The sequence below is a fragment of the Eptatretus burgeri genome, chromosome 6 (assembly GCF_056783735.1).
Source record: "Eptatretus burgeri isolate ZD-2024b chromosome 6, Ebu_testis_v1, whole genome shotgun sequence".
Lineage (NCBI taxonomy): Eukaryota > Metazoa > Chordata > Myxini > Myxiniformes > Myxinidae > Eptatretus > Eptatretus burgeri.
Window position 1 is genome coordinate 59,154,339 of NC_140966.1, and position 15,338 is coordinate 59,169,676.

The 15,338-nt window shown below is 44.2% G+C and overlaps 1 protein-coding gene across 3 annotated transcripts in view; it reads right to left on the minus strand.

Annotated features, from left to right (window-relative positions):
- TIMM29 (translocase of inner mitochondrial membrane 29) overlaps positions 1–15,338 on the minus strand; it is a 103,794-nt gene that overhangs the window by 77,393 nt on the left and 11,063 nt on the right. For 2 of the 3 annotated variants that reach the window (XM_085885233.1, XM_085885232.1), the window contains exon 4: positions 8,155–10,026. The exons of the other annotated variant lie outside the window; for it this stretch is intronic. In XM_085885233.1, the coding sequence (XP_085741359.1) occupies positions 9,690–10,026 (337 nt within the window). In that variant the 3' untranslated portion in view covers positions 8,155–9,689. Of the gene's footprint in view, positions 1–8,154; positions 10,027–15,338 lie in introns of those variants that run through there. 3 annotated transcript variants of the gene reach the window in all.

Genomic DNA, 15,338 nt, shown 5'->3' on the forward strand with positions numbered 1-15,338 from the left:
GGTTGGTCCGATCTAATTGAAAAAATGCCCCAATCCAGTCATTGTTTACGAGAGCGAAGGAACGAAGCTGCACATACTGGCACGCCTCACCTATGAGAGAGGGTACTGGCACGAGAGAGGGGGAGAGAGGAGGGGGCGAGAGAGGTGGGGTGGGGGGAAGTGAGGGGGTGAAAAAAATGCCCCAATCCAGTCGTCGTTTACACACCTACTCGTTTACACACCTACGTGCCTGCACTAGTCAATTCAAGTTTCACAAAGAACACGTTTACAAGAATAATCCTGGACACGAAATCAAATGGGGGCGAGGCGGTGGAATCGTACATCTAGTAACACAAAATCAAATGTTAGTAAGAAAGAAGAGTGGGGGGGGGGAGGAAAAAACACAGACAGGTGAGGGGTGGAGGTGGGGTAAGCAAAGAGAATGATATTTGATGCTTAATGACCAAACACACATAAAAAAAAACATGTCAGAACAGCTGTACACACAATGGCACAACAGAGTTTGTAAAGTAATCTGCTGACACAAATGCAAAAACTTTGCGATCCAATTTCCAGAAAATTTGTGGGAAAATGAACCAAAAGCATGGACTGAAAACAGTGAAGTACCGCTCACGTTCAACCTCATGATCCCATCGAGCGTGAACATCGAAAATAAAGCATTGCGAACAGATATCAAACTTAAGTACAAAAAAAACAGAGAAGGCATTGCTAATTGAGGTGTTAATCCCAGTGATTTTTGACTAACGATGCAGAAATCAAGAAAATGACCAAATACAAAGACCTCATTCATGAAGTGAAAAGATGTTGGAATCTGAAGAAGAACTTCACAGAAATATTAAAAACCATCCCTGGGAATATCACTTCAAACGAACTACAGTTGGAAGCCATCTTGGGCTCAGTCACAGCTTGGTCCATGAATCGTGACCCCTTACTGAAATGAAGGTGGATACTTTGAGCCCACCCTGGGAGGACTCCATTCCACATTCTGAAACCCCATATGTAGATACCAATCAACGACACACACACACACACACACACACACACACACACACACACACACACACACACACACACGCACTCACACACACACACACACACACACACACACACACACACACACACACACACACACACACACACACACACACCATTCCCCATGTCACTCTGCTGTGAAATCTGCGCTTCTGCAATAACAAGTGTGATGTGCACGACGTCCTTTTTCCATGGCTTTTGTAGCATGGGACCTTCGATCTATTATGTTGACCTCAGCCGGTGTAAGTTGAGAACAATTCACACTTTGCTTGACCAGATCCACAATGGCAGACGGCGATTTTGTCCACTCATTTCTCCTTCTATGCAATTGTGTTTACTTAGCCCTTATTTTGTTCTTTGGATCCCACATTAACACATTAGCAGCACAGGAAGCCAGTTTGTGCAAATAATTTTGCTTATTTACTTCTTTCACTTTTCTTTATATTGTATACACTTGAAAGAGAAACCAAACTCAAACTACCAAAAAAGAAACAAAAAGAGAATTACGAGATCTAATCGACAAATAATTGGCTGATAGGATGGCCAAGAGGTACACACACTCTCCTCTTAGCTATCCAACCTGGGGTTGAATCCCGTCCCAGATAAACTTTCATCCCAGTGTTTCACAGGTAGAATGATTCGTCAATGTGTGTGTGTGTGTGTGTGTGTGTGTGTGTGTGTGTGTGTGTGTGTGTGTGTGTGTGTGTGTGTGTGTGTGTGTGTGTGTGTGTGTGTGTGTGTGTGTGTGTGTGTGTGTGTGTGTGTGTGTGTGTGTGTGTGTGTGTGTGTGTGTGTGTGTGTGTGTGGGGGCCTGTCTGTGACCGCAGTTTCTCGACGACCACCGGTCCGATCGGATTGAAACTTGCCAGAAATATTGCCGGGGCCCCGCGAATGTGCCTTTTCAAGGTTTGATATTAAGGTTTGAGAGTGGGGGCGAGAGAGGGGGGAGAGAGGGGGCAAGAGAGGGGAGTGAGAGAGGGGAAGGAGAGACGGGGGTGAGAGAGAGGGGGCGTCACAATTCAAGAGAGGAGGAGAGAGGAGGGGGCGAAATAGGGGGTGAGAGTGTGGGCGAGAGAGGAGGGGTGAGAGTGGGGGCGAGAGAGAGGAGCGAGAGAGGGAGGGAGAGAGGGGTGAGAGAGAGGGGCATCACAATTCAAGAGAGGAGGAGAGAGGAGGGGCGAGAGAGGGGGTGAGAGTGGGGGCGAGAGAGGAGGGGTGACAGTGGGGGCGAGAGAGAGGAGCGAGAGAGGAGGGGGGAGAGAGGAGGGGCGAGACTAGGGGGGAGCGAGAGAGAGAGGGCGTCAGAATTCTTCTTCTTCTTCTTCGTTTGATATGACGGCACAATTGCCGCTGGGGACCTGAGTATGTTTCCAAGGTGTTTCCCAAGTTATGGCCATTTATGATATGGTTGGTCCGATCTAATTGAAAAAATGCCCCAATCCAGTCATTGTTTACGAGAGCGAAGGAACGAAGCTGCACATACTGGCACGCCTCACCTATGAGAGAGGGTACTGGCACGAGAGAGGGGGAGAGAGGAGGGGGCGAGAGAGGTGGTGGGTGGGGGGAAGTGAGGGGGTGAAAAAATGCCCCAATCCAGTCGTCGTTTACACACCTACTCGTTTACACACCTACGTGCCTGCACTAGTCAATTCAAGTTTCACAAAGAACACGTTTACAAGAATAATCCTGGACACGAAATCAAATGGGGGCGAGGCGGTGGAATCGTACATCTAGTAACACAAAATCAAATGTTAGTAAGAAAGAAGAGTGGGGGGGAGGAAAAAACACAGACAGGTGAGGGGTGGAGGTGGGGTAAGCAAAGAGAATGATATTTGATGCTTAATGACCAAACACACATAAAAAAAACATGTCAGAACAGCTGTACACACAATGGCACAACAGAGTTTGTAAAGTAATCTGCTGACACAAATGCAAAAACTTTGCGATCCAATTTCCAGAAAATTTGTGGGAAAATGAACCAAAAGCATGGACTGAAAACAGTGAAGTACCGCTCACGTTCAACCTCATGATCCCATCGAGCGTGAACATCGAAAATAAAGCATTGCGAACAGATATCAAACTTAAGTACAAAAAAAACAGAGAAGGCATTGCTAATTGAGGTGTTAATCCCAGTGATTTTTGACTAACGATGCAGAAATCAAGAAAATGACCAAATACAAAGACCTCATTCATGAAGTGAAAAGATGTTGGAATCTGAAGAAGAACTTCACAGAAATATTAAAAACCATCCCTGGGAATATCACTTCAAACGAACTACAGTTGGAAGCCATCTTGGGCTCAGTCACAGCTTGGTCCATGAATCGTGACCCCTTACTGAAATGGATATGAAATGAAGGTGGATACTTTGAGCCCACCCTGGGAGGACTCCATTCCACATTCTGAAACCCCATATGTAGATACCAATCAACGACACACACACACACACACACACACACACACACACACACACACACACACACACACACACACACACACACACACACACACACACACACACACACACACACACACACACACACACACACACACACACACACACACCATTCCCCATGTCACTCTGCTGTGAAATCTGCGCTTCTGCAATAACAAGTGTGATGTGCACAACGTCCTTTTTCCATGGCTTTTGTAGCATGGGACCTTCGATCTATTATGTTGACCTCAGCCGGTGTAAGTTGAGAACAATTCACACTTTGCTTGACCAGATCCACAATGGCAGATGGCGATTTTGTCCACTCATTTCTCCTTCTATGCAATTGTGTTTACTTAGCCCTTATTTTGTTCTTTGGATCCCACATTAACACATTAGCAGCACAGGAAGCCAGTTTGTGCAAATAATTTTGCTTATTTACTTCTTTCACTTTTCTTTATATTGTATACACTTGAAAGAGAAACCAAACTCAAACTACCAAAAAAGAAACAAAAAGAGAATTACGAGATCTAATCGACAAATAATTGGCTGATAGGATGGCCAAGAGGTACACACACTCTCCTCTTAGCTATCCAACCTGGGGTTGAATCCCGTCCCAGATAAACTTTCATCCCAGTGTTTCACAGGTAGAATGATTCGTCAATGTGTGTGTGTGTGTGTGTGTGTGTGTGTGTGTGTGTGTGTGTGTGTGTGTGTGTGTGTCATCCGTCGGATGGAGTTAAACAGTCGTCCCTTCTGCCAGCATTCGTTGGTGGACATTAAAGATCCCATCGTGTCCTTCACAAAGGGGAGGCAAGCTATCACCGGCAAGATGGCCTAATTCCAAATTCCTGGCAAAACAAGCAGGGAGCTCAATCAGAGCACAGCAGAGGCACAGCCACGCCCTCAGCCAATGATGCCACCCCACGGCCTTGTGCTGTATACAAATGAAGGAGAAGATTATATAATTGGTCACTTCACATGCTTGAGTGAAAATAGATCATCACAAAACAGCAAAATAATATATCTAAAGATTTCCCCTGTACTTTATGTGGAAGCCACCAGGTCTTGTTTATGCGGATCCTTGATTGGCTGTGAAAAGCATGCGGGTAATAGTAATACAATTAAAGTAATGATCCAGGGTAAATGAAGCAAAATATTTGGTACATCGTTCACAGAGAAAAAAATTGGCAATGTCTACAAAATGATTTCGGAGTTAGTGAACTGGAGGCAATGAAGAAAGTACTGGCACAAGTGTGTGGGAGGTTTTTCACTCTGTCAATGAAATCTAGGAAAGGAGAAGCAGCAAAGCAGTGAAGAAAGTGTTCATAATGTCACAAACACTGCTCCATGACATCACAAACACTGCTCCATGACGTCACAAACACTGCTCCATGACGTCACAAACACTGCTCCATGACTGCTTCTTTAACGACCCCAATTATTCACACTTTCTTTTGCAGTTTCCTGGGGGAAGGTTTCTAGCACAATAAGTGTTTCATGAATGCCTCTTCAGGCCTGGTTTTTGACTGAAGGCGATTTGAGGAAGGAATTTGCAATTTGTTCAGGGTTTCCGGTGATGCGTCGCCTCTTCTTCGTGAAAGACACAATGGTTTATTTAATGTCCACCAATGGCCCCGTGCAGCCAGACTGACTGGTCTTCCAATTTGAGGTCAATTGGAGGGACGATGCACAGTGCATTGATGCCTCATCCTGCATGTGAAACAACACGATGAGTCAACAACAATGAGAGAACTCAAAAACAACACACCAACACGCAAAGCACCAAATATAATAAAAAAAATGATTCAAACACAAAACACAGAAATCAACAACAAAATAATAGTGAAAGAAAACACAAGACTGGCACTCCTTTCCACAAAAACTAGACCACTCAACCAACACCAAACACTTGTACAAAACCATAATCAGCATCACTACCTCCAGCAGTGGCATAACACCCTCACATGCAGCCATCACTACCACATACAACATACCATCAGAGAAACAACAAGCTCACATCCTCATAGACCACAACGCAAACACAAGTCATATGGTATCCAGAAAGAAGGAGTATTATTTAGGATTACAAGAAGCAAATGAATCTGCCAAATCGACAACATCACACCATTCACTCCCTCACAAAAACATCAAAAAACTCGCAGGCTACTACTGGCCCTGACATCATCTCCGCAGGCTGCCGGCCCTGAAAACAACTCCAATTTACATTTAAAACACCTGCGTTTGAGCCGCTTTGGCTGCTGAATTAACACCAGGTGGGGTTGACAACCTGTCATCCTTCCGAGGCCGGCGAAATTAGTACCAGTGTCCTGGTAGAGGGGCACAGCATCAGTGGTACATCTGCACTTCCAAGAAATGACAGCTCCCCCGGCAGCCAAGCTAAAATACGCAAGAACAGAACAGAACCAAAACACACCATTCTCACAATAGACATCAGTGAAGCATTTGGCACACTCCCAAAACTCTTACTGACAAACAAAACACTCATATCAACACAAACATGGACAACACCAAACACTGGCTGGCCAACTACCTATCATGCAGACAGTTCAACGTAACTTTTAATGACAAGTCATCACGCACACGATACTTTTGTAATTGAATCCCTCAAGACTGAGTCCTCTCCCACACACTCTTTAATCCGTTCATGCACAACATTCCACATCCACCCGACACCATACAAACAGCCTCATATACGGACAATATAACCATTTTGCAAACTTACAAGAAGAAAAAAAAAAAATATATATATATATATATATATATATATATATATATATATATATATATATATATATATATATATATATATATATATATATATATATATATATATATAGCGACAAGATATTCAATCAATTACGTCCAAGAATAATTTCCTTTTCATCAATTTACTTCACCGAGAAACATTAGCAGTCTTAACAGTTATTGACTATTATGCATACTTGGAGTGGGGGTTGAGGACTTGAAAAATAGAGGTAGTATAGGAGAGATAGTTGAAATGGGGGGGGGTGGGGGCAGAGAAGGGAAAACATTTGGAAAGGGGGTTGAAGCTTTGATCGGGGATGGGGATTCGAGGACTTGGGGTTGGGAGGGGGGTTGAGGACTTGGGGTTGGGAGGGGGTTGAGGACTTGAAGAAGGGGGAGTGGAGAACAGAGTTTGATTGTGATGGGGGGGTTGTAAGAGAAGGGACAGAGTTAGGAGAGGGGGGTTGAGCTTTTCTTTTTTTGTATACACTGTCGAGGCTCGTATGAGAGCGAACACACATCCATCCATCATTTGGAGCACACTCTGTACAGAGCGTTGGTGCTGCCAAAGCAGTCTCCTTGGCTATTGGGCACAATCCTGGATGGGTCGCCACTCCAACATAGTATCCCAGCATGCTGGCACTCATTTTGCCGACCTCGGAAGGATGACAGGCAGAGTCAACCCCACCTGGTATTAATGCAACAGCCGAGTGGGATTTGAACTCGGGATCCAAGGATCCCAAGCCCACCACCCCGTACCATTAAGCTAACACTAGGTATCAACACACAGAACGTACAACAAGGGGATCAGTAGACAAGAGGGGAGGGAGAGGAAAGGAAAAAAACAGTGAACAGAGACATGAGGAGATATGTGGAAGGGAGAGGGTTGGGGCAGGGTACACAGGGTAAACAAGATGGACACAACAGGGACTTTCAGGAAGGAAAGCAGGGAATTTGAAGGACGTGGGTTTGGGGTGGATTAACGGTGGTAGAAAAAATCATGGCTTTGGATGGGGGAAGATAAGAGATGGTGGTGAACAGCTGTTTTGAAGACGTGGAGGGAAGAGTGGGATTGAAGAGTGTGGGAGTTTGTTCCAAAGGCAGGAAGAAAAAAAGAGGAATGAAAGAGTGAAGGTGAGCAGTGATTCTTTATTTTAGTAGTTTTACCAGAAGGGGGTTGCTGGCGGAACTTGAGTGCCCTGCGGAAATATGGGGGGGGAGGGGAGGAAGGACATATCGCAAAGCAGGAGGGGGTGAGGCCAGAGAGGAGACTGTAAAAGACAATGACCACCGACCTGCCTGCGGTGAGAGAGCGAGACACCCAAAGCCTCAGCGTCGTCGCGGGAAATACCAATTATCTTAAATGCCTTGGATTCCACAGCGTGAAGTCGAGAAAGGTGAGAGGCAGGATCACCAGCCCAGAGGTGAGAGCAGTACTCCATCAGGCTGCGGATGAAAGCGTTGTACGTCGTCACGAGCTCAGGTGTGCCAAGGAAGGAGTTTGCACAACGGGTTGAGGGTTTGAGGAGCAGACTTGGCCTTGGGAGGGGTTTTGAGAATTGTGGTTGGGGGGTGTTTGAGGACTTGAAGGTTGAAGAAGAAAGGTTGAAGAGAGGGCAGAGTTGTGGTGGTGGTGAGGGGGGGCAGAGAGCTGGTGGGAGGGGGGATTGAGGATTTGTGGTGGTGAGGGGGCTTGAAAACTTGGTGGTAAGGACTTGGGGCTGTGAGTGGGAGTGGGGTTCAGGACTTGAAGTCACATTTTGCATTGAATGGAATTTCCATGGGTCCCTGCTATTATGCTGTCAAAGGACATTGCTTGTAACCTCCCTCAATATTACACACTCTTGGTAATGAATTCCCTGGTAACAGCCTGGTGTAACCGGGTTATCTGCTAATATAGAAGTAAATTACAAATAAAAACCTGGTGGGGATTGTTTAGATTTATTCTTTAACAGGATTCTCCTGTATCTGTAAACACAAGCTCACCTGTATTCTAGCAGAGTTTATGTTTGTTCATCTTTACAGGCTGCATTGCAGGCAATCCCTGGTAAACACTGAAAAAGTGACTTATTCAACCCAACTCAAATACAAGTCATTTCTAAGAATCACAAATCATGTCTGTCAGAAGGTTGAGCAATTGTCATGTGAGCAACACTTAAGAGTTGAAAATTCAAATATATTGATTAGCCCTGAAATGAAATATTAAATATTGTTGAAGAATATGAAAAATACAATGAGCCAGGTATGGTTCAGAACAAAGGTTTAAAGGAACTGGGGATGCAACATGGACACCATTCACTCCAAAAGAATAAGCACTGAAAGCATTATCTCCAAGCTGCCAAGTCCAGAATTGTTGGAATTGGAACCAAATATTGGTGGAAGCAAACTCTACATTCAACGTAGCAATGAGAAGCCTCGAGGCCTGCAGCATAGTGCATATGAAAAGATTACATTGTCATGTCAACAATTTCTACACAAAATGGTGTCCACACACTGCCGTCGGTTATAGAGTAATGCGGCATTTTGTAAACTGGCCGAGGGTGCTGCCAATTGGATGTATTCATGGAGCATTACCTGTCAGGGTGGTGTCCTCAGAGTCTGAAAGGCTTAGCATTCGGCAGCCATATCACTGGGGAAAGGTGGTGTGAGGGGTGAGAGGGCTCTCTGGCCTGTGACAGTCATGAGTCAAGGACATGTCTGTGATTGTGTTCAGCAAGATTATCGAAGATGGCTGCCTTCACAAGACAATAGCATGTAAGCTATTTACAAGACAGCATTTCAAACAAATGTCCTGACAACTTCAGCAATTGCTGTGCTGGTGCAGGTTTGTCATGCCGCATTTTTGAATGTACGACTCGGCGAGTAGAGATGTCACTCTGAAGCAAACAGCCAAAATGCAAATTTGCCAGTGGAGATGGATCAAATTAGCTTTAAGGGTATGGCAAAGTAAGCTCGTGTAGCTCAGATATCCTTCTGGTAGCTAAACTGACGAGTGTCCATCAAGAGATTTTTGGGTCTATCCGAAACACGAAAACACCCAACAGCGAACAATTCTGAGTGCACAATGGCCATGACTGAAAAGGAGGGTCAATACATGGGCACATCGTGCGCGACCATAAAAGCGCAAACGGTCCAAAAAAGCACAAAACAAAAAACATTCAATATCGAACACGAGCACAGCATATACACAAACAAGCTCAGTCCACATATGGTTTCACACTTTTGATGCATTCTGTAATTTTATGGGCAATGATTATATCGTTGTGGTATTTGCAAAGAGCATTATTTTAAGGAAATAAGCTTAATTTTATGAATGTGAGAAAAAAAAAATTAGATTTACCCAATGCCACAACATCAAATGTATCATATAAACAACATCACTGGCTTATATAACCACCTATGATAGGTGACCCTTTTGCTTGGAAGAAGAGGTGTCCACAAAAACACAAGTTTGTCTGCGTTACAAAAGCTGGACGTCTGCTTTGCTCGTCCTGCGGATATGTGACTCTTGTGCCGTGCTGGACCTTAACGAAGAGTTCACTTGGACCTCAGATTCTGAATATCGTTGGTCCTCAGCAGGATCAGGCTCTGACAGGCAGAGTGGGTTGAGGTCGCGGAGGTCATGCAAAGCCTCACAGTGCTGAGAGTTCAAGTCCGAGGGTCTTACGATGTGCAACTCAGCTGGCAACTGTGCAAACTCCACATTGTTTATGTCCGAGTTTACAACATTCTTGTCCAGCAGCCACCAGCGACCCAGAAAACCAACATCTTGAAAACGCTGTGGGAAGTCTCGCCACCTGCCCAGAAATGTGCCAAGGTGATAGCATTCATCAGATCTATCCACACTCATGTCATAGTGTCTTGTATTTTTTCACACACTGATCACACGCTTCTTTGACAACCTCAATTACTCCTACCTTCTCATGGGGTCAACCAGGGAAAGTTTCACAAACCAGCTGGGCAGCCATAATATTCAACTGTGTCATGAATTTGTAATTTCCTCAGAGTGCCAGTGTCAGCTTGCCGACTCTTCGTATAAGACAACGTAGGTTTCCTCCACATTATTTAACCCCCCCCTTTCCCCGCCATTCATCCTCAAGCGAGTCTCACAGCTCATCACCAAATTTAGCAAGTTCAACCAAGATCCCATCTATCCAGTCTGCTGGTTCAGTAATAACTCACATGCAGTGAATTCCTGATAAACTGGATAGTCACACGTTGAAAAATCAATGGGGCTAGACAGGGAGGGAGTTTATTTTGGTTAACTACGCACTCGTGCAAAGTGTACCGCAACACCCCCCACCGCCCTCCCACCTCGGTGTCACTTTTGCGTATTGTTATATAAATAGAAGAATCTCTGGATGAAAACTTTAATATAACTAGAACGGGCACTCGGTAGAGCGCATACCTTCGCCGCCGCTACTTTTTCCGGGCACATTTGAAAAACATCATTTAAAAACGTCCATGACGTCACAACCATCAGTCCGATGGACGTCAAATTTGGTGTTAGACGTCATTGAGGGCAGTCCAACAAAATGGAATGATAAACACTGAAAAAATCGAAAGTTTAAAAATGACGTCATCTTGTGACGTCATTTTGACGCACTTCCAATGACGTCATTACCAATCGCGGACTACCATCCTGAAAGCTCTTATTTCATGGAACATTTTAACGTTGGTTTCATGTCAATAGCTCTATTAGATCTGAAGTTATGCCTACAAGTATATTTTGACCTTGAGTGTGACCTTGACCTTGACCATAGAGTTAATTTGCAAAACCTGTTCATAAATAAGCAGATATTTTGGTACTGATCATAATGCCTGGATTTGGGATACTTTCATTTACAAATTACATAGATATTTGAAAATAAAATATCAGGACATTTTAGCCACAATTGAAAAACGTTATGTTCAAACGTCAATGACGTCATAACGGTCAATCCGAATGACGTCAAATTTGGTGTGTGACGTCCTTAAGGTAAGTCCTACAAAACGGTATGATCAAAACTGATGAGGTCGAAAATTGAAAATTTATGTCATCTTGTGACGTCATTTTGACGCATTTCTGATGACGTCACGTCAAATCTGACACCACGTACCTGAAAGGTATTTCGTCATGGAACAATATGGTGTTGGTTGCATGTCGATAGCTGTCTTATGAAGGAAGTTATGCTCAAAAGTTTGTTTTTGACCTTTTCATGACCTTGACCTTGACCTTTGACCCGATCACTCCCAAAATATAATCAAATCGTCCTTGGATAATCACGAATCATCCCACCAATTTTCATGCAATTCGGTTTCATACTTTCTGAGTTATGCGTATAACAAACAAACACACATATTCACAAATAAATAAATACACGGCGACCAAAACACAACCTTTTCGCAGAATGCGAAGGTAATAAACTGCTGGACAGAATAACTTTAAAACTAGATGTTATTGCTGAATAAAAAATCAAACTCCAGGAAGTTGTACAATTTGTCTGGGAGAAAAAAACAAACAAACAAACAAAAAAAATGCTCCCTTGCCGCTCGCTTAAGAAGCGGGTGTTTCTGATAGATTGTAAGAGACCACCGGAGCAGATTTTAGTCAAGGTAGATTGTGGTGGATCATTGCAGCAGATTTCAGTCGATCATCGACGACGACAACAACACGAAAATTGAAATATCGTGCTCCATGGTGAGCAGGGCCCCCAGTTCATTGGGATTGGTTGTGGCGAGCGAAAAGTAGCAGGGGAGGGGGAGGTTTTTTTTTAAACTTAACCCTGCATTTTTTGCATATTATGTAGGTTTCCATAGTACTCATACCTTAACAAAATCTGTCTATCGATCGATCGAACCATCCAGATTTATCTACAATAAAAGTCAGTGTGCGTCCGTCCGTCCGTCCGTTCGTCCATCCTCCTCCAAAACTCCAAAACCATGAAGCCTAGCTGCCCCAAACTTTACATGAATAGCAAGGGAACTCCAAAGTCGTGCTTGAATGAAAACGGTGTTTGGGTTAAGCTAAACAACTCTTTTGAAGATAATTCAGAGAGTGCTCATCACGAAAAACCAAAAAAGCCTGACGAAGATGGTGGCATGCAATCTTGGTTAGCCCTCTGTCAGCTCGTTCAAGTCTGAAGCCGCCATTTTTGGGGGCATGCTCAACAATACCTTGACTTGGAACAGGCCACAACGATTTCTTATTTCACTTTCCTCACTTATATCATCAATTGCCAGATACCTCCGAATCGCTGGATACATTGTAATGCTTAGAATCGCCTGGAAACACCAGTGTTCATGGCTTTATTTAATTTCTGCACATGCCATAACCTCTAACATCTCAATCTCAGCCAAATTTCAACATTTTAACTTCTTTATTGACATCAACAGTGGTTCCGACTGCTAAAAAATGTGTTCATTTGTCCAATTCAGTTGTGGCTTGACATTCAGGGCACCTCCGGATGCATAGTGTTTATATAACCAATCACCGATTTGCTAATCGCTAGCTAAACCAGCCGTTCCTTAACCGTTTCGTTGGAGTGGTTGCTTAAATGCTGAAGCCACTTAGCGAGCACTCCACAATATTCACACAATCACTGAATATGTAGATCGATTTGAACAAAGTTCAGGGCCCCCTCGACTGCGTTTGGCCCTGCAGCGACTCTTGCTGAAAATGTGCAATTTTATTTTACACCACGTTTCCCGTTTTATACGATCTTGTTTCGATATACATCACTTCGGCATAAATACAGATTTAAAAAAATTTCACGTGTCGTTTGTTTTATAATTATTGCTCAATCATTTCATGCCACTTGCTTGAGTGGAGTGCTTATAACATCTCATATAGAAATCAGGGGTTAAAAAGAAAACGTTGCTGTTTGGGCATGTTTTATTTCCCTTCTCTTCCCTCACGCCATCTTCCCTCTTCCCTTCCCCTCTCGCCGTCTTTCCTCTTCCCTTGCCCTCATTCCGTCTTCCCTTTTCCCTTCCCTTCACGCCGTCTTCCCTCTGCCCTTCCGCTCACGCCGTCTTCCCTCTTCCCTTCATGCCGTCTTCCCTCTTCCCTTCCCCTCACGCCATCCTCTCCCTCTCACCCCTCTCCCTCTCTCTCCCTCACCCCTCTCCCTCTCTCACCCCTCTTCCTCTCTCACCCCTCTTTCTCTCTCTCCATCGTCAATGCCTGCTGGCACAACCTGTAGCCACAGGCAGTGAAGAACTTCAGAGGCTTTCCTAACAACACAGAGGAGAGGAATAAAATTGTCAGGTTGGCATGGCAGGTGGGAGGAGAAGGCTTTGATGACATGGATTCTGAGGAGTTGGATGGTCTTATCATCTCACATGCCGAGGACCTCACTGAGGAGTTGGGAGCCATTACCAGGGTTTGAAGAGGAGGAGGAGGAGGCTGCGATGGCAGGCAGTGATGAGGATGAGGCATCAAAGTCCAAACTCAGTAAATTTCCTGGGTGAGATACTGCAGGACATTCGGTCATTTACCGAGAGGCTTTCAGATGCCAATCCGGTCATGGAGCCTCAGAATCAAGAGGGGGTTGGATGACATGATGCTCCCATACAAGAAGCTACATCGAAATCTCCGGCAATCTGCCAGACAGACAGCTCTCAATCACGGAATTCTTCTGCCCTTGTCTGCCCACCTCAGGAACACCAGCACCCTCGCCAACCTCCCCTGCCTCTCCTGTATCCCATTCGCTGAGCGACAATTCAGGATCCTCAACTTCTTCAGCGCCCTCACCTACATTCCTTTCGGTGCATGATTAATCAGCATCCTCACCTGTGTGGTCTTCAGACAACTCCACTGAGTTCACTGGATTTTAAATCATCCGGCTCATCATTTGAAAAGTTGCGTTTGTTTGTGCAAATAAAAATTTGAAACGGTACCTGTTGTTTTTTTTTACTTTTATGGTATGGTTGGTTCATCACTTTTAAAAACGGTTTATCGCATTACTTCAATAAATGTGGAAACAGTACGTGGTGTTGTCTTTTTTTTATTTGTAATAATTTCCAATGAAACTGTAATCATGAGCATTTACAGTCAAAAAGATTTTAAACTTTTAAAAGTTTCCCCGATAAACCAGGAACCACCGGGAACCTATCCCCCTTTTCCATTAAAACAATGCCCTGCTATTCGTGGCATTTTACAGGAACTGGGTCCAACACGAATAGCTGGGTCAAACAGAATATATCATCCACCAATCGGTCTGCCTGTTCGTTTGGGGTGGGGCTTCCCAGTTCAGGGAGTGGCTTCAAAATCACAGCGTCACCATTTTGTTCGCTCTGTGCAGCCTCTTTTGTAAGGCTCGCAATTCCTTACACTCTCACTTTATCCCAACGATAATTAGATATCTGATTTCATTTTTTGGAGTCACAAAGGTGGTGTGAGTTTCGGTTGCAAAAAACATGTTTAATTGAAAATTCATGTTTTTAGACAAAAATGCATTTTAAGAGAAATTAAGGCCTGCAATATAAAATAGATTTAGACTCCTTCACAGTTTTATCTCAACGCTAATTCACCATCTGATTTCATTTTTTGGAGTCGCGAGGATGGTTTGTTTTGGTTGCAGTAAAAGGTGAGAAAAATCGGACGAATATTGGCGTTTTTAGACAACAATGCATTCTAATAGCCGTTTTGAATGTATCTGGTTGGACACGATGTGGAGAGGGGCTGAAGGGGAGAGAGGAAGGAGGAGAGGAGAGAGAGGAAGTAGAAGAGCGAGGGTAGGGGGAGTAGTGAGGAGGGAGGGGGGATAGAAGAGGAAGGGTAAGGTTCCCTGAGAGGGAATTAGTTGTGTTGCAGTTTTGAACGTATCTGGTCGGACGTGATGTGGGGAGGGGAAGAGAGGGAGGGGAGTCGTGGGGAGGGGAAGAGAGAGAGAGGGGAGTAGTGAGGAGGAGGAGGAGAGGAGGGAGGGAGGAGGAGAAGAGGAGGGAGGGGAAGTGGAAGAGTGAGGGTAGGGTTCCTCAAGTAGAGAAAACTGAAGTTAGGGATGGACTTGTGGTCTAATTACATTTTTTCATGTTCCTGGGATATATATATATATATATATATATATATATATATATATATATATATATATATATATATATATATATACATATATATATATAT